This window comes from Cuculus canorus, chromosome Z (assembly GCF_017976375.1).
Source record: "Cuculus canorus isolate bCucCan1 chromosome Z, bCucCan1.pri, whole genome shotgun sequence".
NCBI lineage: Eukaryota > Metazoa > Chordata > Aves > Cuculiformes > Cuculidae > Cuculus > Cuculus canorus.
In genome coordinates this window covers 61295291-61316227 of record NC_071441.1, presented here as the reverse complement: position 1 = coordinate 61316227, position 20937 = coordinate 61295291, and the positions used below count along the sequence as shown (strand labels likewise).

The 20937-nt window shown below is 40.5% G+C and overlaps 1 protein-coding gene across 8 annotated transcripts in view; it reads left to right on the top strand.

The window, feature by feature from the left end:
* SEMA6A (semaphorin 6A) overlaps positions 1–20937 on the top strand; it is a 115374-nt gene that overhangs the window by 58919 nt on the left and 35518 nt on the right. For all 8 annotated transcript variants that reach the window (XM_054053854.1, XM_054053862.1, XM_009562917.2 and 5 more), the window contains exons 4-15: positions 419–479; positions 1980–2042; positions 2891–2992; positions 5793–5883; positions 9555–9674; positions 10723–10811; positions 11718–11935; positions 14802–14933; positions 17732–17887; positions 19281–19457; positions 20190–20330; positions 20426–20506. In XM_054053854.1, the coding sequence (XP_053909829.1) occupies positions 419–479; positions 1980–2042; positions 2891–2992; positions 5793–5883; positions 9555–9674; positions 10723–10811; positions 11718–11935; positions 14802–14933; positions 17732–17887; positions 19281–19457; positions 20190–20330; positions 20426–20506 (1431 nt within the window). The remainder of the gene's footprint in view (positions 1–418; positions 480–1979; positions 2043–2890; positions 2993–5792; positions 5884–9554; positions 9675–10722; positions 10812–11717; positions 11936–14801; positions 14934–17731; positions 17888–19280; positions 19458–20189; positions 20331–20425; positions 20507–20937) is intronic.

Here is a 20937-nt window from a genome sequence, read left to right as displayed (position 1 = left end):
CTGCTAGCCCAGGAATCTGGCAAAGGCTCCCTAAGTACTATCGTAGCTGATTTCAGGATATGTAAAACATCTGCATGCTAGTTCATGGCATCTGCTGTAGGACCTATAGAGCAGAAATTATGTGACTCTTATCTTCTTTCCAAAATCTCATTTGTTCGAATAATTGCTTTTGGAAAAGAATCTCGCTTTGAAGCTCTGCAGCATTTTTCCTTTTTTCTTAACAAGAAGGAAGATAGTTTATATATGAAAGTGCTTTTCTGGGAGAAGCAGGCGATACTGTAAATAATGTTCCCTGGTAAGACCTGTGATATTTTTTTGAATAGGTTATGGATTATCTTGTGATAGATAGCTCTTTTCATAGAAAATGAACTGTCTGACTGCTCCATTTGACTTTGCATTCGTTTGCCTTTGTTTACAGGGACCATATTTATACTGTTGATATGGACGCATCACATAGAGAAGAAATTTATTTTAGCAAAGTAAGTAGCTTTTATCATCATCCAGAAACCAAGGACACTAGAACAAGCTTCAAATAAATAGGAAGATGACATTGTTTCAAACAACTTGCCAGCACTGCTGTAAAAACCGTAATAAGCAAGTAAGATGGCATTGCTAATCAGATTTGGGGAAAGCTAGAACAGCAATCATGTCCTCTGTGAATTTGTGATAAGTGATTTAGCTGGACTGATAAGCAATCCATACTGAAATACAGTAAGGTCTGTGATGGAACATCTGTCAAACATCCATTCATTTATATTCAGCAGTTTTCTATAACAGCTATACTATCCCAATTAAGTATACTGAAACTTTCATCATAAAAAGCAAGTGCTATTTGCATATTTTCATGCATACAAATTTTATTCATTCATACAAGTGCTCACTAAATAAAACCTTCTTAGAACATCACTTTGTAGATGTGTTCACATTATCTCCATGAGAAGTTACATTCAGTGTAAGAAGAGCTTTGTCTGCATTATGAGATTGTATATTAACATAAACTTTTCAGAAATAATATCCTTTCAGCTCCTTTGCATTGCATACATGTTGTACAATATGTGCTGAACACAGCCTTGGTCTAGCAGAAGATCATACGAATTTGGGCATTGGATGAATTCCACTGTAAGAGAGGAGAGCTTTTCATTTTAACTATGAATGATGTTGAAGATGAGCTTATGATCATTACTCATCAAAAAGTGAGGGCACAGGCATGGAACGGAAATAAACATTCATGGTTGTTCTTTTATTTTTGGGACCTTCATGAATGCACAGTGCCTCAGTTTACTGATTGGAGACATTGTCAGGAATGTTGTGGCTCTAGTATCTGAGACATTACTCTCTTGGGCCATGAGATTTTAAATAAAGTTTTATTTTAATTAATCAGCCTACCACATTTGACCACTCCTGAAACTCACTGAAAAAAAAGTCCAGACTGAGATTTACTTGTAAATGTTGTGGAGGAATAGTATTGGCAGATAAAGTCAACAGGGTCCAGGTAGGTGGAGGCCTCCCTGAACCTGTTAGCTGACTTGAAGTGATAAGATTTACCTGAATTTTATTTCTTTACTGTTCTAAAATTTTGTCTTCCAGAATGCGTATTTCATTTGCAATCCATTTGGGGTTTATAGCCCAAAAATGTTCCCTTCTGGTTTGCAGAACAATATCAAGTTACAAGAAGAGAACATCTAATGCTTTTAAGAGAAATACTCATACTTTTTCAGTTGTCCCTATTGCTGAATTCTGTTGATTTCAGCTTTAAAAAAATGGGATAGGTTTCTAGTCTAATGAATAGATAGCAACACAAAATTAAATGAATGCTCCATATCACGGATCTCTCGTTGTAGTGGTGAATTAATCACAGAGAAAGGGTGCAGAAAGCTTTCAATAACTATATGTTCAACAGCCAGTCTCTCCAAAGGAACTTCTGAAATGAAATGCAACAACCTCTGGGCTCTAATTGATTTCTTTCTTGATCCTTGCAGAAATTGACATGGAAATCTAGACAAGCTGATGTAGACACATGCAGAATGAAGGGAAAACATAAGGTATGCAATTTTCTTTTCTTCTGCATCTGCCACTTTAGTTTAGTTGCTTCACTATTATCTCAGGCTGCTGTCTGTGATGTGGAATGGATCATGCCATTCACTTCTTGCCAGTAATTGCTTTTTCCATCAACGTACTGAAGGCTTTAATTTGCAAAAATAGTTTACTTTTAATGTGATAAACATTATGACAGTAGCCACAGCGATATTCTGAAATGCTTAAAGCACAGGGGATTTTGGACATGATGCTTAGTGTACTGATTTTATTTGCCACTTTCTCTAAAGCTAAATGCTGCTATCCATCCTCCTGCAGGAATTTACTGTGAAGTTGGTGTAAAGCATCAGAAGGCATGAATTTGTATAGTTGTAGAACGACTGTTTCTTACTCCAATCTTACCCCACTGTAACGTATGGGTAGCACAAGTGATATCAGAATTAGCTGCAGACTCTGTGATTCTTTACACCTGCTTGCCCTTCTAGTTACAGAGGCTTTAATGCCAATACTTGCATTGGTGATGCTACTGTCTTGTAGCAACATAGGTGAGAAGGTCAGACTCTTAAGGAAAGCAAGAGCCTTAAAACAAAACCCACCTATGTGTACTACAGCAAAATCTGAACTATAACATGAGTATCCTACCTTTAGTTCTTTGTAGCAATTTTTAAAGGACTAGAATATAAATCAATTGCGTCTTGCTCATTGTCAGTTAAACACAGTTGAAATAAAGCCCAGAATATCATAGTGGCTTCCAGCCAATTTCATTTTAGACCTGACAATGAAATATCATGGCATAAAAATAAAACCAGACACCCAAAATGCATTAGCTGAAATACTTTTTATTATTTTTCTTCAGGATGAATGTCATAATTTTATTAAGGTTCTTCTAAAAAGAAATGAGGACACGTTGTTTATCTGTGGAACAAATGCATTCAACCCTTCTTGCAGGAACTACAAGGTATGTGGCCTGTTTGTGGGATTTCGTTTATGCCTTTCTGTTTGATTTATGGTGACTATGCTGGCAACAACACGAAGTTGTCATTCAACAATGCATCGTTTAACTCTGTAGCGTTTATCCTGACTTGTTTCAATGCTACAGAGATCTATGTTGATTGGATTTCTGAAGATTGCTCAGATTGATTGCCTACTTCTTCACAACTCCTGCACTTCGGAGTTTATTGCCACTTTGCATTGCCCACCATAGGTAGAGAGTCCTTGAGATCTCTGCTTGGGGATGTGGTCACTCCTCAGAAAGTTACTGAGCTTGTCACTTACACCCACATCAAGTCATAGACTAATCCTGAGGGTTACCTCTGGGGTAGCACTTTTTGAAAGTCTCTGTTGTACTGTTTTTAATCCCAAAGCTAATTCTTACGGTGCTTGAGAGTATGGCACATCGAAATCTGGGAAGATTAGTGTTGGGCACCCAGCAGATATGGAAGCTGTGGAGATCCCATGGCAATGTGTGCTGTAAAAGTGATTGACAGCAGATCTCCACAGGGAAAGGCACAGCAGGATAGTGATGTATTCCTCACTACCTCAGGATCTGCAGAGCCAAAGCATAATCTAGAGCAGTGTAGAAAAGTGCTGGTCCATGGATACTCGACATGAATTCCTTGACCCCAATTTCTTCCGTTGACATAGTGTGTCACTGTCATCTGCATTTTAACAGGGCCCATATATTTCGAATCTTTCCCATTTTCTCAGGCTTGCACTGCTATAATCTGATATAACCCCCTATGGTGAATGTCTCTGCTGTAGCTTTGAAATTAATTCACTTTGGCCCTTCATATCCAGACTCTGCTTTTCCAGGCACTGCTATGTCCCATAGGTCATTTCTCATCCTTCTGCAGGAAGAAGAAGAAAATTCAGCTTTGCTATGCTGCTTCTGATACAGTCATGGCACAGTTCTCATTCATTTCTTTGGGTTCAGAGTTATTGTAAAAAACAGGAAAAACATCCAGGAAAACAATTCCCTTAGTGGTGTTTGCTGTGACTGCTGCTCTTCCTTGCTTTTTCCGTAGTGCTACTTTACCTTGTTTAGCCACTGTGATAGTGATAGTCTGGGAAACACAGGAGGAAGCTTAGTGTAGTCTTTTCTTTCACTCTTGGAAGGAAGACTCAGATTTGAATAAAAATACAGGCCTGCATCATGGTAACTGTGTGGTACAGATAGCGGGTCTGGTAACAGCCATTTCTAATTGTCTTTATTTCATTTCACCCCACTCCTAGTATGCAGTGCAGCTTCTTGTTCTCAGTGCTGCATTTAGTCTTACAGCACAGTTTGTCATTTTTTAACTCTCAGTGCTATTAATGCAGCTCACAAATCTCAACTAGTCCCCTTGCTAGAAAGCAGTCTTTTGAGGCAAATACACATTTCCTTGGCATCCTGGTGTAGGGGATATAAATGTCCCTCCTTACCTTTACTGCAGATGTTCCATACCCTGTGGTTGTTAGGCTCTGCAGACTGCCTCACCTGTTGCTGAGTTGCGAGGACTCGGTGGTGATACCTCTGAGAGGCAGCAAAAGGTCTCTCCAACACCTGCCCTGCCTTTTCCTTCTTGTATTTCTGTGTTATATTGACAGAACACTAATGATGTGCCAAACAGAAAAAAGGGCTGTCCCTCCACACTGCCGGCAGAAATGTGGATGAGCCTGGGATATGGCACTGAGTGCAGGGAAAGTTGCTCAGGACTGTAACTCATTTCCTCTCACTAGCATGTGAAATGCTTTTCAGCCCTTCAGTAAACACAACTAATTCCCTTCAGAGTGGATTTTGACAGGAAGGATACATGATAGAAAACAAATTATGACAAATCATCCCCTGGAGGACTTGGGTGCTGTAACATACGAGCTAAAAGTTGATTGGAGTAGTTGATGGTGCTGGGTGGGTTATTTTTCAGGCTCTGTGAATCTGTACCATATGTGATTTATATACTATGAGCTGCTCAAGTTACTTAAATATGCTAGAAAGATTTTTATCCTCCAAATATGGGTGCATGGGAGTCTCAAAGAGGTAAAAGCTGTACCTTTCCCCCTTAGCTCACTAAATTCTCTTGAACCGAGCATACAGCTGATCTGTGTATTTATGTCATTAGCAGTGCCCTGGGTGAATTTATTTCCCAGGGGTTACACTTAAGCCTCAGATTTTACAATTCCTGCACAGATTAATTCTTGCCTGATGGTAAGAGGATTTCTCCGTGACACAAACTCAACTGATACAGTAAGACTTGGAGAGCATCCTTCTGAATATGCAAATCAAGGAAGAGAGCACCACTGTTGAGACTAGAGCAGAAGGATCTCCGGACTTTGGGGAGAAAAATGCACACACAGATAATTGTCCTAGTGTTGTTTCTTTTGACTGCTGTTCCTTGCAGTCTTTTCTGTGTATAAGAGCGCTTCTGTTGGATCACTGTTGAGGATAAATTTTGAATCTTTGCCAGAACCACAGACCACATAGCCTGCTACAGTTCAACAGGAAGCTTGTGTACAGATAAAATATAGACTGAAGACTTTTGTAAAATGTGTCAGGGTAAGAGTGATTAGCTCCAAAAGAATGCTTGACTTATTGGATGCACTTTCTTCAGACTGATTTTATTTAACACCATGATTTTTGTTAGGTTCTTAATTCATAGTCAGGAGCACAGTTAGAGAAAGGACCTTTCTCTCTGCCTAGAAGAGAAATAACACTGTCATAAGCCTCATCTTGGGTAAGAAGTTTTGTTTCTCTGTCTGAGGAGTTCCCATTTGTTTTTCAGATGGATACCCTGGAGTTCCAGGGAGATGAATTCAGTGGAATGGCCAGGTGCCCCTATGACGCAAAGCATGCTAACGTTGCATTGTTCGCAGGTAAAGTGACAGAGATAAACTCTATGCTTTCTGTCCTGCAGCCCAGGCTTTTGAGTCCAGAATGCCAAAATTTAAAACATACCAAAGGGAATGAATAACTACTGAAAATAAGGGGCACAAGGAAATCAGGAGCGTGGAAGCCTTCCCTTCCCTGGGATTAACTTCACTACCATAAACATTGCCTGAAACCTCAGTTTCCTGGTTCAATGTTTCAGTGTTTCCTGGATTCTTGATAATACGGTGGCAGACCAGTGTGAGGCACCATTTCTGGCTGCATCCGGCTTCTGTGAAAGTCAAGAAAAGTCAAGGCTTGTGTGAACTTCAATGAGTGGGCAGGATGTGCTCTTTCACAACTCTAAACTCAAATTAACCTTCATAATAAAAGGAAGTTAGGGAACATGCTTGTTTTCCCCTTTCCTAGATCTAGAAGGAAAGGGATGGTGATTTTATTTTAGAGCAGAAAACATCTCTGTGTGGTGTTACCAGCTGTTGTAGATAAAGGTCACAAGTGTGGTTAATAATGATTTATGCTGTATGCAGCAGAATACAGTTAACTGGTTTCTACTACAAAAGTTTTAAAAAGTGAGTTCTTAATAATGGGGTTAATTTTGGTTGCGGAGTGCTATTTTTGTACCTCTCTTCACGAATTCCTGGTTAAATTGTTTCTTTATTGAACTTCTCTCTGTGTGAATCCTGATGATCTTTTCTTAGATTGGGCTGTAAAATAAGTGTAAGTGTAAATATAATACAGAAGTCACTCACAATAATGTCAGTCTTCTTCAGCAGGTGTGATACTAGAAAGCAAAGCCTGGGTTGTCATGTGGAAGTACTTCAGCTAGTCCTTTGAAGATTTAAGATTGTGCAAGTATTCCAGCCACTCTGAACTGTGTCTGTGGCCAAAGGGTTGTATTAAGCACTACTGTGGTATTATCTGACTTATAAAGCGGAGAGTTTATAGCAGGTTGCAATTTTTTTTGACTCTCTATAGTGTAAATGAATGGGTCGTTTTGATTCAAAACTAATGGTGATGGTAGTATGTAATTTCTTAATTACAGTCAAAAGAACATAATGTAGAAATTCTGTGATTGTAGCAAGTAATTCATAAACCATGGAAAGAGAGAGACACCTTCAGAGAAAGATGTATCCCATGTGTCTCAGATTCCCTATCCTTAGGACAGTCTCAGTCACCCTTCAAATGGATCTTTCTCACCGTACTGACCAAGAAAGCATTTATGACCAACTTAGTGTAAATATTTGCTTTGCTGAAGCTTGGTAAGATGATCACAGAATCACAGAATCACCAGGTTGGAAAGGACCCACAGGATCATCGAGTCCAACCATTCCTAACACTCCCTAAACCATGTCCCTAAGCACTTCATCCACCCATTCCTTAAACACCTCCAGGGAAGGCGACTCCACCACCTCCCTGGGCAGCCTCTGCCAGTGCCCAGTGACTCTTTCTGTGAAGAATTTTTTTCTGATATCCAACCTGAACCTCCCCTGGCGGAGCTTCAGGCCATTCCCTCTTGTCCTGTCCCCTGTCACTTGGGAGAAGAGGCCAGCTCCCTCCTCTCCACAACCTCCTTTTATGTAGTTGTAGAGAGTAATAAGGTCTCCCCTCAGCCTCCTCTTCTCCAGGCTAAACAACCCCAGCTCTCTCAGCCGCTCCTCGTAAGACTTGTTCTCCAGCCCCCTCACCAGCTTCGTTGCTCTTCTCTGGACACGCTCTGGAGCCTCAACATCCTTCTTGTGGTGAGGGGCCCAGAACTGAACACAGTATTCGAGGTGCGGTCTCACCAGTGCCGAGTACAGAGGGAGAATAACCTCCCTGGACCTGCTGGTCACACCATTTCTGATACAAGCCAAGATTCCATTGGCCTTCTTGGCCACCTGGGCACACTGCTGACTCATGGTCAGTCAGCTGTCAGCCAGCACCCCGAGGTCCTTCTCTTCCATGCAGCTCTCCAGCCACTCTTCCCCCAGTCTGTAGCGCTGCATAGGGTTGTTGTGCCCCAAATGCAGGACCCGGCATTTGGTCTTTTTAAACCTCATGCCATTGGTCTCGGCCCGACCAGTTTGCCACTGAAGAGGCCCTTGCATCACTGGAAAATAAAAAGAATATCTATAGAAATTACATGATGATTCAGAATAAATTTGATACTGTACAAATAAATTCTAACAGAATATACCCTGTAAATTTGCTTGCTTCAGAAAAACTTTGCTTGGTATGCCATACATATTGGTACTTATGAGAACTTTTCAGAATCCAGGGAAAAACGGTTTCATAGGAATTTAGGGTACTAATTCAGTTCATCTAAGTCTGTTGGGTGCACTTACATGAATATGGCAGCCTGTAGCCATTACAGCTGATATGTGTGTATTTTAATTGGTGACATGGCCTTCAGGAACTTGGCAGGAAAGAAAATAAATGTGTGATTGTATTAACATAAGTTCAGACATCCATATCTAAACAGTTCAGCTTTTTATTGTATTTTAAAATTGGTTTTTAGTATCAGCTGTTTTTGTAATTATCTTTTTCTGGTTTTTTGTTAAGAAAAAAACCCAGTTTTAAATAGCCAAATAATTAGGGGAATTTTGAGGATCAGGACAAAGAGTACGGTCCTGCTAATAGGAAACAGTCCGATTTTTAAATCTTGCGCTGAAATTAAACTTCGTCCTTGAGGAGAGCTTGACCAATAGAAGCTCTCTGCTTTGTCCTGAGTATGTCCTCTGTGCTGGTGCCTTCACAACCCAGCCCTCAGCATAGTCTCTGTCAAAGGAGATGTAGGCCATTTGGACTTCTATTTAGGCACAGTGGAGGTACAAGTTTCCATCCTTGTGCCATGATGCTTGTACTACCAGGAGTCACGTTCCAAGATCTGTCTCACACATCAAAACAGCCCTGTACAGTTGCCATGACCTGCAAATGGATTGGACAACAAATATAATTTTAAAATGTTGTTGGAGATCATGCTTTTACCTCCTGATAGTTTTTGCGCATTTTGCTTTTCCTTGGTGTGCCGTTTTGTAGACCCTTGCTTGTCGCTTGTTGCCTGTCGTCCGGTTCTTTAAGAGAGAGGAATGCATCATTCATGTGGGAAATGCCTAAATGGCATTTTGAAAAAGAAACTTGGATAGGCGATCCTCCTCCATCTCGTTGCATCCCTGTTTCACCTGAGCTCCCTGCACACTATTTGATTTTTTGCTAGTGATCTTTGGCAGAGGAGTAGTGCTCTCAAAGGGAGAAGTTTGCATAAGTGTCAGTTAGCTGGCAGTTCCCTAAACCTGTCTGGTTTGACCTCCCAGTTAAGACTGGCAGTTCTATTGTGGCTTTTATTTTGCTTGGATACATAGGCAGAATTTATAAACACTGAACCAGAGGCATATGCAGGGAAACTGGGTAGGATAGTTCAGTATGACTTACCTAAACTGGAGAAAATTACTCCATAAGGTTTCTTCTCCAACAGCGTACCTCTTACATTGTAATTTTGAAAATTGGTGACTTGCATTTTCAGTACTAAGTCCTTTTTACCTAAGATTTTTTCTCTTCAGTGCTCCTAGGGAGATTGTGATGATTTCACTTGCCCCATCTCATTTGACTGATGAGACCAAGTAATTATATTGTTTCTAATGCTCCTCCCCTCTTGTTTTTCTCTTTCCTTCCTCCCCAGAGGGAAAACTGTATTCTGCCACAGTCACTGACTTCCTTGCAATAGATGCAGTCATATATCGGAGCCTTGGAGACAGCCCAACTCTGCGGACAGTCAAACATGACTCAAAGTGGTTGAAAGGTAGATAAATAAACAAAGTGAAAAAAGCAGCATCTTTGATGAGAGTCTTGGAATCCTGACAGACCTCTCTGTCATTTCATTTCACCAATGCTTCGTGGCAGAAAGAGGGAACTAAATTACAACTCTTACTTACACTGATCTGTTTATCTCTTTCCCTTTCTCCTGATCCCAAGTTAGAGGACCTGACAGAATCTGTGAACATGGTAGATCAGAATATATATTCCAGCAAGCCTTCCAAGCTGAAATCCATCAGTTTACAGTTGTTGGATGTAAAGGCTGGAACTTGGAGAGCTAGATGTGCTTAGGCTGTGTTTGAAAATATTCCTGCCCCGGGACTGTGTTAAGTAACAGTCAAGGCTTCATGAAATATACTGGGTTTGTCCTCTAGCATTAGGATTCATCAATGAAAATAAAATTATGTGAATATCACACAAAGGCTTTCTTTTATGGTTCTTAGAAACTGTGCAGTTGCCATTGAATTAGGCAATTTCTGTACCCTAAATGCCCTCATTGTTAAGAACGGTGCTGTTTAGCTTCACGGAGGCTTTATGAATAGTTAGCATTTGGAGTGATTTTAATGGGAAGCAAAGCCATCGTTTTGAAGTCTTTTTCTGTGTGCAGAAATGTTTTGCCAGGTGTCAACTTTAGCTGTCCCACTTTGCTTGCTGCTACAGACACATGTGGGCAGAAACAGTTACGTGGTTTGTTATTCTCTCCACACACAGCCTGCACGCCATAAAGAGCACTGCCTGGACCCCTCAGGCATGCCATTATGTACTGCCTCTTTACTTTTCCTCGTACACCACTCAGGGCAGACGAATTAGTGGCAACACTTAACTGGCTTGCAGTGGTGTTGCACAGACTTGTCCCCAGCCATCCTATCCCTAGACTGGGATTCTTCTGCAGTGGTGATGTTGCTAGTTCTGGGAACGGAGCAAATTTGACTAATGCAGGCATTTCACCTCTGGATGTTTAGTGTGAATATATTTGGCTTCTCTTTGCATGCTATATGCTGTACCTAAATAGGATGTCTTGGGTTTTTTCCTAGAACCATACTTTGTTCAGGCAGTGGACTATGGCAATTACATTTACTTCTTCTTCCGGGAAATTGCAGTGGAGTACAACAGCATGGGAAAGGTAAGGGCAAAAAACATCGCCTTGAATGACTCTGTCAGAGTCAAGAGGAGGAAAACATATGCTATTCTAGGGCCAGTGCTGTTGGGAGTGACCTTGAAATGAGAACCATAAATCATGATGACAAGGTCATCATTTTGAGAAGATTCCTATCGCTCAAGCCAAAAGGTTGGTTGGAGTGAAACATTGCACTTGTCTTGAAAGGAAACGGGGTGGTTTCTTACTTTGATGGTGTATGTTGGAATCTATTTTCTCAAATCATAAAAAGCACAAGCAAATTTAGTTATTTGAGCATAATAGGTAACTTTTTTAAATGGTTTCCAAATCGGGGAAGTATTTTTCTTCAAAAAATCAATTGGAGTGCTGAGTAAATAGGGTCAGGAATTTTGTGCTCCACCATTTTGCAAAGAATAATTAAACACTTTCTACATTTTTGCTAATTTCACAATAGCTTTCTGTAAGCAGTCAGAAAAGCTGACCGAGGTCACAAAGGTGGAGAGCAGGAATAAAAGCCCAGCAAGATTTGCATAGCTTTTAAGTCTTGAAAACACAAGAGCCAGAGCAGGCAGCGTGGGCTGCAGGGATTGTGAATATAAAATGTGCTTTTGTTTGGGGAAATAGAAAGCTAAGCAGTCTGTATGGAAATGAGTTTTATATGAGTTCAGAAGAGATATCCTGAAGGATTTATGGCTGTATAGCAAATGCCACAGCCTTATCTTTCGTAGCACACTGTTCCATAGCTGAGATTTTTTTCTATATTTCTTATTTGTCACAGATTATGGTAACCTGGGATTAAATTAAGCACTTTGCTGTATTATTCCAAATGTTTTAAAAGCAGAATTCCAATAAAGTCTTTTACTTCAAACAAACATTTCATTTTCTCCATTATTTTTTCTATACTCCTTCCAGGTAGTTTTCCCAAGGGTGGCTCAGGTTTGCAAAAATGACATGGGAGGATCTCAGAGAGTGCTGGAAAAACAGTGGACTTCCTTTCTCAAGGCTCGTTTGAACTGCTCAGTTCCTGGCGATTCACACTTCTACTTTAACATACTGCAAGCAGTTACAGATGTTATCCATTTCAATGGACGGGATGTTGTTTTAGCAACCTTCTCCACTCCGTATAATAGGTAATAGGTGCCATAACCTTTTACCTTCTGTTTCCTTCATGTTTTGCATTTCACTGCATGTTCTTTTTACTTTATAAAAGTACAAGAAGTGATTGCTCATATAGTGTAATTAATTACGTACTACACGCTTACTGATAGTTGTGTTGTGTTTTAAGACACCTGGTATTGCTTACTGCATTTTATATCTGATAATTTAGAGCAGCTTTCAGCCATTTAGCCATTTACTATCTAGACATGTTCCTTGGACATATTTTTCATTACATAGGAGTAATTCAGACCGACCACCAAGAAGTTTTGCAGACTGTAGCTTGCAGAATGTTATTCTAAAGAGAAAATACAATTTTTTTTTTTTTTGTCATAAAGATTTGGTCTGTCCTGTTTACCCCAAGAATTGTGTTAGTACTCCTTCCATCTATTTCATGCATCCCTAATGACTTGCATTTTCTCCTGGGAAAGCCAAGATCCTACACTGTCCTGCTGGCTGAAGGAGGGTGGCCAGAACATCTGTATTTCATTGTTTGTGTAGTTTTCCAAAAGCGTAGGTTCATCTGCAAAGAATTTATTACCATCACACATTATAACATGTTTCTCCAGAAGCTGTTAGAAGAGTAACTGTATCTAATTATCGAGGTCTCCCAGAAAAGTTAAAAAAATAATAGCATTCTAATTAAAAAATATCTTGCTGGTTCACAGAATAAGGTTTGAGCTGAAAGAGGGATTTTTTTATTTTTTTTAGCTGAAATTCATCTGTTTTTGCTGTGCACTCACCACCTCCTGTCAAAGCCTGATCTTAGTGAGGTCATGCACAGAACTGACTTCAAGTGAGAGTAAGCTCAGACCTGTAATGTGTAATCGCTGCCTTTGACATCAAAACATTAGGAGTTGCAAAGGAATAATTATGCCACCAATAGGGAATACAGGCTTGAATTAAGAAGATCTGTCTTTATGCAACCTGGCTTACTGAAAACAAGTGAACAAACAAGAGATTCAGCATCAGAAAATAGATTGTATCTTGAGATTATCTCAAAATTGAGGTTGTTCTACTCTGCTAGTATTTACAGTGATGTGTCATGCTATAATACTTTTCCTTGAATCTGCATTTTAAGATCTAAGTATTTGGTGTTAAAATCAGGGGACTATTTTATTTGCCTTGCTTTTGTCAGGCATTGAAGATGACAGGAAGGCACATAGGCACGGAGACACCTCATTAACAGACCTGCCTCTGACATGAATGCACCTCTCCACTGAGGAATTTCCTCCACTGAGGAAAAGCTGCAACAAATCTCTCTGAAACAAAGCTTCCTTCTAGAGTGAGCTGGAAGCGATTCCCCAGTCTAACCCGAGGTTGCCCAGGGTAGGAGCTGATGACTTGTAGCCCATGGGAAATGGCTTGGCTGTGACCACAGTACTCTATCTGTATTGGCCTTATCATACTGTGGCAATGCAGACTGCCATCCTCGAGTAAAAGCTGTTGCAGTCTTCTCACCACAGCAATCCCCCCATCACTGCAGAGTTATGTGTTGAGCACAGTTCTCAGTGCTTTTAGTGCTCTATAGTACACCTCGAGATTTTAGGGCTGTTTTTTGTTCAGGGCTTGATTCGGCAAAGTGCAAAATCTTTGAGCTGGAGTGGTTCTTGAGGAGTCTTTCAAGGTGAGGTCTTGTGTGTGGCCAAACATGCCTTTGACCAACTCGTACATTGACCTACATGTGGCTGTGAAAATTTAAAACTCTTGCTGTGTAGCATCACATTAATATAGAGCTTTGAAGTTTCCTTCCATATAAAACACGATACGTGGAGATCAAAGTTAGACTAATACTATCTCCCTACTTGTTGCTTCCTTCAGTAACAAGCATTTTGAAAGCTTTTAATATTTAAACAGTTATTTCCTATCAATTTATATACCTTTATGTGTTTAGTTTTATTGTCTGTAACAGTATTATAGTTCCCACATTTTTATTTCAGTGTATAATAACCTACTAGCTAAAAGCAGAATTGAAAGCCTCAGCTAGCTGAGTTTATGCTATTTACCTGATAAAATCAAGCAGTGAAAGTCAGACACAAACACAATAGTTCATGGGTAAAAAAATTAAAGGTGAATAACTGAATAATTCATGCTTCCAACTGACTGACCATGGGAAACCCCTAATCCTTTCAGAAAGTATGTAGGTAAAGATATAATTACATTTAGACAATGCTGCTATGTGGTTGCATGCAAACAATCAAAAAGCTGATATTTACAACTTTATGATCTAAAAATAAAATTTAATTTGCTTTTATAAGCTCTTTATACCTCATTGAGTTAAGCAAATTCCTGAGCACAGCTAACTCCTTGCCATTGGGAGAAATTGGTGGAGATCCGGCTGTGGGAGGATGGAGGCATAACATGTAAAAGCCAGGTCAATGTCATGTTGCAGCGTGCTCCTTGTTTGATCAGCACCAACTTCTGAACTGTCTGCAGTGTATTTTTGAGGCATGACAGGGACTGTGAGAGTTAAAACCAAAAGATGTTGTAACTTACCAGAACTTAAATTTCTAAATAATGGGTTCTAAATGAGACTGGCTATTACTCCTCATGCTTCACCAGTGATATACAGTTTCCCAGATTCTTTGCTTTCTTTGAGATTATTGCAATTACTTCTTTCTATAGAGGCTTTGAAACAAATTGTGCTGGCAGGAGCTGTCTGCTGATTGGTATATTTGAGGCTTTTCCACCGGCCTGTCTTTTCCTGTCAATATTCAAGAGGTTACAGTTCAGAGTTGAGAAGCCTATGACAGGAAGACTTCTATACAGCATATTTTTCACTCAGGATTTTATGCATAACTGCAGAATGAGTAACAACTTCTGGGAAATGTCATTTTGCAGCATCCCTGGCTCTGCAGTCTGTGCCTATGACATGCTTGACATTGCCAATGTATTTACTGGGAGATTCAAGGAACAGAAGTCTCCAGATTCCACATGGACACCAGTCCCTGACGAACGAGTGCCCAAGCCCAGGTACATTTCATACTACTTTGTTCCTGCCTGCAGCACAGATGTTTCTGATAATTTGAGCAGCCTTCTAAGGTGCAGATACAATTGGAAATACATGTTGTGACAGTAAAGCAGCAGTTGAGTTGCATTTGGATCTAAGGTATGCGGGTGAGAATTTTTCCACTTAAACAAGATTTATGTAACATAAATCAGGCCAGCATCAGATCTTCTTGGTTGGAATAATCTATTAGTTAAGAGTGATGTGAGTTACACACCTGTTGCAAATTGGTTCAGTAATAGATATATCCCATTACAAAGCCTGCACCAGCTCTGCGGTTTGCTGCTCTGCAGTTAACATGCAATTTATGTGCCACAGAGGATGCATCTTGGCGAGAAAAAAACAGCATTCCATCAAAATGGAGATTCACTTTACCTCATTCCTCTTATCAGTTGTTTTCCCTGGTACCACTTCTCTCCTGTTTGCATGTGGCTCCTCTATTACACTCTTCCTGTTTCCTACAAGCACCTGTTTCATACAAGTTGCTGTTGACAGCCACTTGTTAACTTATTTAGACCAGTGACATTTTGCTCTGAGAGTATGATATGAATGTAGATAAAGCAAATTCGCTTATCTCAGTCAAGCTCTACCGCTTTAATATTAATGTTTTACGTTGCCTGTGATATCTTGCATAACTTCAAAAGAAAACCACATCTGAAGCTCTGTGGTGGCAACCTAAATTCAAAGTTGGCCCATCATGTTTTAGAGCTGCCAAGTATAGTATTCTCGTGCTGTCTTTACTCTGAGGTTGTCACTCAAGAGTAGAGCCTGGAGGTGACTGGAAAATGTGGTAGATTTTGTGTCTCTTTTCAGTCTGAGCCTTAGTAAAGCACCTGCTAGCACTGTTGCTGCATTTTCTTCTTTTTTTTTGCAGTGTTTCAACAACCCATTGACTTGATGGGATGGCCTTGCACTTGGCAGTGCAAAGCTGCACAAGGGCTCCAAGTTTGTTTGTTTGGAACTTACTCATATTGTGTACAGACAAATCTTCTCTTTCAATAGGAAGGAAGAAGAGAAAATTGCTTTGTGAGTTTGTGAGATGAGCCAATAGCAGGCTAACAGTTATGATGAAGATAATACTGCTCGTTCTAAGTCAATAGGAAATAACATGATCTGAATTGGTGAACACTATTTCATGTAACATTTGGCCATCAATCTGCTTACTAGAAATAATCATTAGCTCTAACTCATGTTGCAATGTGTGAGAGGCATAAGATGCCTTTGAAATAAGGTCATTTTTATTTCGATATCTCAGTATGGTGCAGAAACATTAGCATTCCTATTGATCCTAACGTTTCTCAGAAACATATTGGAGCCTTTCAGAGGCCTCGCTTCCCTTTTTGGCTGAGGTGCAAAGCAGGGTTTGCTTGGTCTTATGTTTACTTGGTTAAACCAGTTTTGAGATTAAAACAGGATTAATCCAATCATGTGATTAGGATTTAGGAGGAAATAGGCCTCCGGATTAGATACACAGAACCCTAGGCTCTGTGGTGCCAGAAGGCTGCTCCCTAGAGTTGTCTGGGAATGTCACCTCATGAGTGAGTGCCCTTGCAAAGACCTAGGAGACTGGTGATGCCTTTGGTTTCTCCTTTCCTCCTTCTGTTGCTACCTCGGTATGCAGTTACAAGACAAATGAAATGTTTTGGATACGAAGAGGCAGAGCACACATTCTCTGCATGTAGTGTTCATTGTGCAGTTGTGTGGGACCAGACTCATTGACCATTGACCCAGCTAGTCCTGTGTTACGTACAAATATAACATTTAGTTACCTAAGATTTGAATGTTTATCTAAATCTTAGGAATAGATATGATATGACCAGCACTATATTTTGTTCAAGCTGGCATTCCTCCATTGAGATCAATGGCTCTGCCCATGTCAGAGCAGATAGAAACTGGAGAGAAGCATGTTTGTGAGTGGGTGGTCCATTTTTCATCCATCTCACAGTGGCTCAAAGTCTTGAAGATTCCTAAAGGAAATAGGATCAAATGGACCTTTTTATTGGAGAAAATAACCCACAAAATATAGTAGCAGGCAAAGCATTTTCCTGCTTCCTGTGTACACATGAGTTGTCCAGCTAGGAAAGTTGGGTCACCTCTGAGGGAGCAGGGTAGATTTTAAGATAGGGTGAGCGGATTTGTATGTAAGTTGTTGAATGATTAGATAACATTTTGGCAGAAGTCCTCAATGTGCTAGGATAATTAAATTGTCCCATCCAAATTAAAAGAAGGGTAAAACCAAAGTTTACAGGACTGCTTGCTGTGTTGTCTTCTCCAGTATTCCACTTTCTACCAGACAGGACTAAAAGCAACATTCTTTCACGCACTTCAAAAAATGACTTCCTTCTGTATGTTAGGGACTGCTTTTATTCCAGGAAAGAGCAGTCAGCCTGGGCTAGTTACAGTTCAGAAAGCAGCTGTGCCCATTGGGCAGCATCTAGCCACGTGCTCGCATGCAGTGATGAGATTCCCTGAGAGAAGATGAACTACAAACTGTGTGTATCACACTCCTGCTGAAGAAATCCTGTCTTGTGTTTTTTGGTGACACGTTAAGTCCTTATGAGTAGAGGGTTGAGTAGGATTTTAGGCTTTCCTTGAGGTGCTGAACAACTCCATCAGGCTTCTCAGTCTTCTCAGTCATTTAGAACCTCATAATGCACATCAGATTTCACTGAGGGCCTTATTAGAATAGGAGATTTGCATTGATCAGTGCAACTAACTTAGGCATCAAATAAGTGTTCTAGCTTTACTCTCTTGTTTTATTTAGGCCTGGTTGCTGTGCTGGCTCTACATCATTAGAAAAATATGTAAGCTCTAACGAGTTCCCCGATGATACTCTGAACTTCATCAAAACACATCCACTGATGGACGAAGCTGTACCTTCCATTGTCAATCGTCCCTGGTTCCTGAGAACGATGGTCAGGTACGTACCTCCGAGTGGACTGTTGTTCACGTCGTAACTATCAAGTTGTGCTAATAGTCTTGCTTAGAATACTTTCAAACCCTATAAACATCCTTGATGTGCTGGGCATAAATCCAGCTAGGACTGATGGCAGCACTGAGCAGGTGCCACAGAACTCCTTGAGCAGTTTTCAAGATTAGATCCTTTCCGACCACACTGTGCCAAAATAAGGTCTTGGAGGAAATGCTGTGCAGGGACGGTTGACCTGCCTGTGGGCTTATGGGTCAGTGTCTGAGAAAGCTCTGTAGAAGACTTTGGGCAAGTATCAGCGGACAGCCCAGGGATATGTACACAGGATACAATCATGTCTGCCAGGATATGTTCACAGGATATGAAGATGTCTGTCGGGATATGTACGGGTGTGTTTCAATGTTTACAGAAGTATACAGGCAGAAGTAATCACATAATCTGTATCCTTTCTATGGCAACAAGAGAAAAATAACGATGAAGAGATTTGAACAAAGACTCATAAATCAGCAAGTCTCAAATACACCATCCCCTTCCTATCAAAATACATTCCCACTCTCTGCTGTGGTCACTATACTATTTATCTACCTTGCATCTGTCAACAGAATAGTCTGACTAACTTTTGCCATATTTTCCTCTCTTCCTCCATACCAACATAGAGTTTTGTGCTGAGCAGAGCTTAGTTTTAGTAATGTATCTTCTGTCGAGTTTTTTTGTCAGGTTATGTACTTCCAACCAAAGACTAGAGCAGCAAGCTCTGCAAAGCACTTTACTTTGATTGCCAATACCACGTAACTGGAACCAAATCAGCAGTACTTGTCTTCATTAAATTATGTCATCCCAAGATTCAGTATCATCTCAGCACCGAGCTTGCTTAGTGGCAGTTGTGTGGTTATTTTTAGTGAGGTAAAATGGTGTTTACTGTCTCGCTGTTGCACTCACACAGTTTTCCTGCCAAAAAGAGTTGAATGTAAATCAGTTGTCATTATTGCTGCTTTTGATGTGACAGAGCTTGAAATTAATCAGAAATTTCACTGTGCTGATTTTCTTTCTCTGCCTGAAGAAGTCACCAGGCTAGTACTTTGCTTTTTATTGGAAGTATAATTCCTAAACGGCCTCAGACTCTTAGCACTCTTCAGCTTTCTGCAAACACTTCTACTAGCTGTTGGACATATGGATGTGCAGACAAATGTGAAAATTCCCTACCATTTGAGGAGCCAAACTGGTACTATCTGTGTTGACTTACAGGGTTATTCAGCTAGGAAAAGTGCTTAAATATGTTCTATGGTTGCTAGAAGGCTACCACACAATTATCTGAAGTTGAAAAAGGGATAAAATAAATGCAATCTAATCCCAAGTATTGTGAAATGCTGTATTGTTATTCTAGATACCGCCTGACCAAAATTGCTGTGGACTCTTCTGCTGGGCCGTATCAGAACTACACCGTGGTTTTCTTGGGGTCAGAGAAAGGAATCATCCTGAAGTTCTTGGCACGGACAGGGAACAGTGGTTTCCTAAATGATAGCCTTTTCCTGGAGGAGATGAACGTTTACAATCCTGAAAAGTGTGTATCTGATTCTTTGTACTCATGTACGGGTGACTTTGAACTTATGATTTCCCAGAGAGTAGGTTGTTCCATAGAAAAGGAAGTCATTAGAGAAGCCAAGTTTTTTCAGTAATTTTAAATTGTTTGGGGAGGGGATGTCTGCTTACCAGTCTCTACATTGCAATAAGATATTTTTTATTCAGTATGTGTAGAAAATAGCCCGTCCTATGCAGCAGCTGATAGATAATTAAAAGTGAAGTTCTGCAAAGGAAGATTAATTTTCTAATCCCATAAAAAAGCTGATTCCTCTCCAAATATCTCAACAACCAGAAAGCTGCTCTCCAAGGGAAATTTCCCGCATTTCAGCTTTCCTCAAATATGCCTAAGGGGGCTTTGAAGTGGGCCATAATAATTCAGAAATTTCAGCTACTTTGAGTACTGGAGAAGAATAAACATGAAAAGTGAAGGCCCCTTAGAAAGCTTGTCTGTGTGCCATCTCTCTCCATTTCTGATTCCCCTGTCCCATGCATTTTTAATACTCACTTATGTTTATTGATGTTTTTAGTGGCTAGCGTGTGTTATTTTTCCTTGACTTGTTCAATTCTACCTCTCTCAGGGTTTTTGTGTGAGAGTTTTGGGGTTTGTTTTGGGTTTTGTTTCATCATGAGTTTCTTTGTTCCATCATTAAGTTTTCTTCTGCTTTCCCAGCAGAATTCGTTTATAAGATTATCTCTCTTTTTTTTTAACCAGGTGCAGCTATGACGGCGTGGAAGACAAGCGAATTGTGGGCATGCAGCTTGACAAGCCCAGCAGTGCCCTGTATGTCGCGTTCTCCACCTGTGTCATCAAGGTTCCCCTGGGACGTTGCGAGCGCCATGGCAAATGCAAAAAGTACGTGTTTTCTGGTGGCTGTCAGAAGCACACACACCAGGCGTGGGGAAGGCAGGAGCACTCATGAATGCCACCTTGTGCTCTTCTTTCTCAAGGGCCTGCATAGCATCCAGAGACCCGTATTGCGGATGGGTGAAGGAGAATGGGGTGTGCACGCAGCTGGTCCTGGGCTCCAAGTAAGTAAGGGGTCTGGCTGGATGGGCCGCGGAGCTCTGGCTATGGTGCCAGGCAGTCTTGGGCAGAGCTGTTTGAAACATGGGGCTCTTAGGGGAGGAAAAATGTGGGAAGTGTTTGTCTGTACCTTATTTGCATTCACTTCTGAAATGTCACACAAAGTTTTTTTGATGCGAACTCTTAGCTTATTTGTAACTGCTGAAAGATGAGAAAGAAGAAAATGAAAGAGCTGTACTAAGGTCCATGTGTTGTTGAAAGGAGGGAACTGGATGGTGATGTCTGGACTAGCCACGCTGATTAAAGAGGCAATAGAATCCAAATTAAATTACTGAAGCAATTTGTCCACTGAAAACATAACCAGTCCTTCTAATTTACTGTGCTTTACTAAGAGGAATCACAGAGCACAGTGAAAGTTTAAAGCAGATTCAGAGAA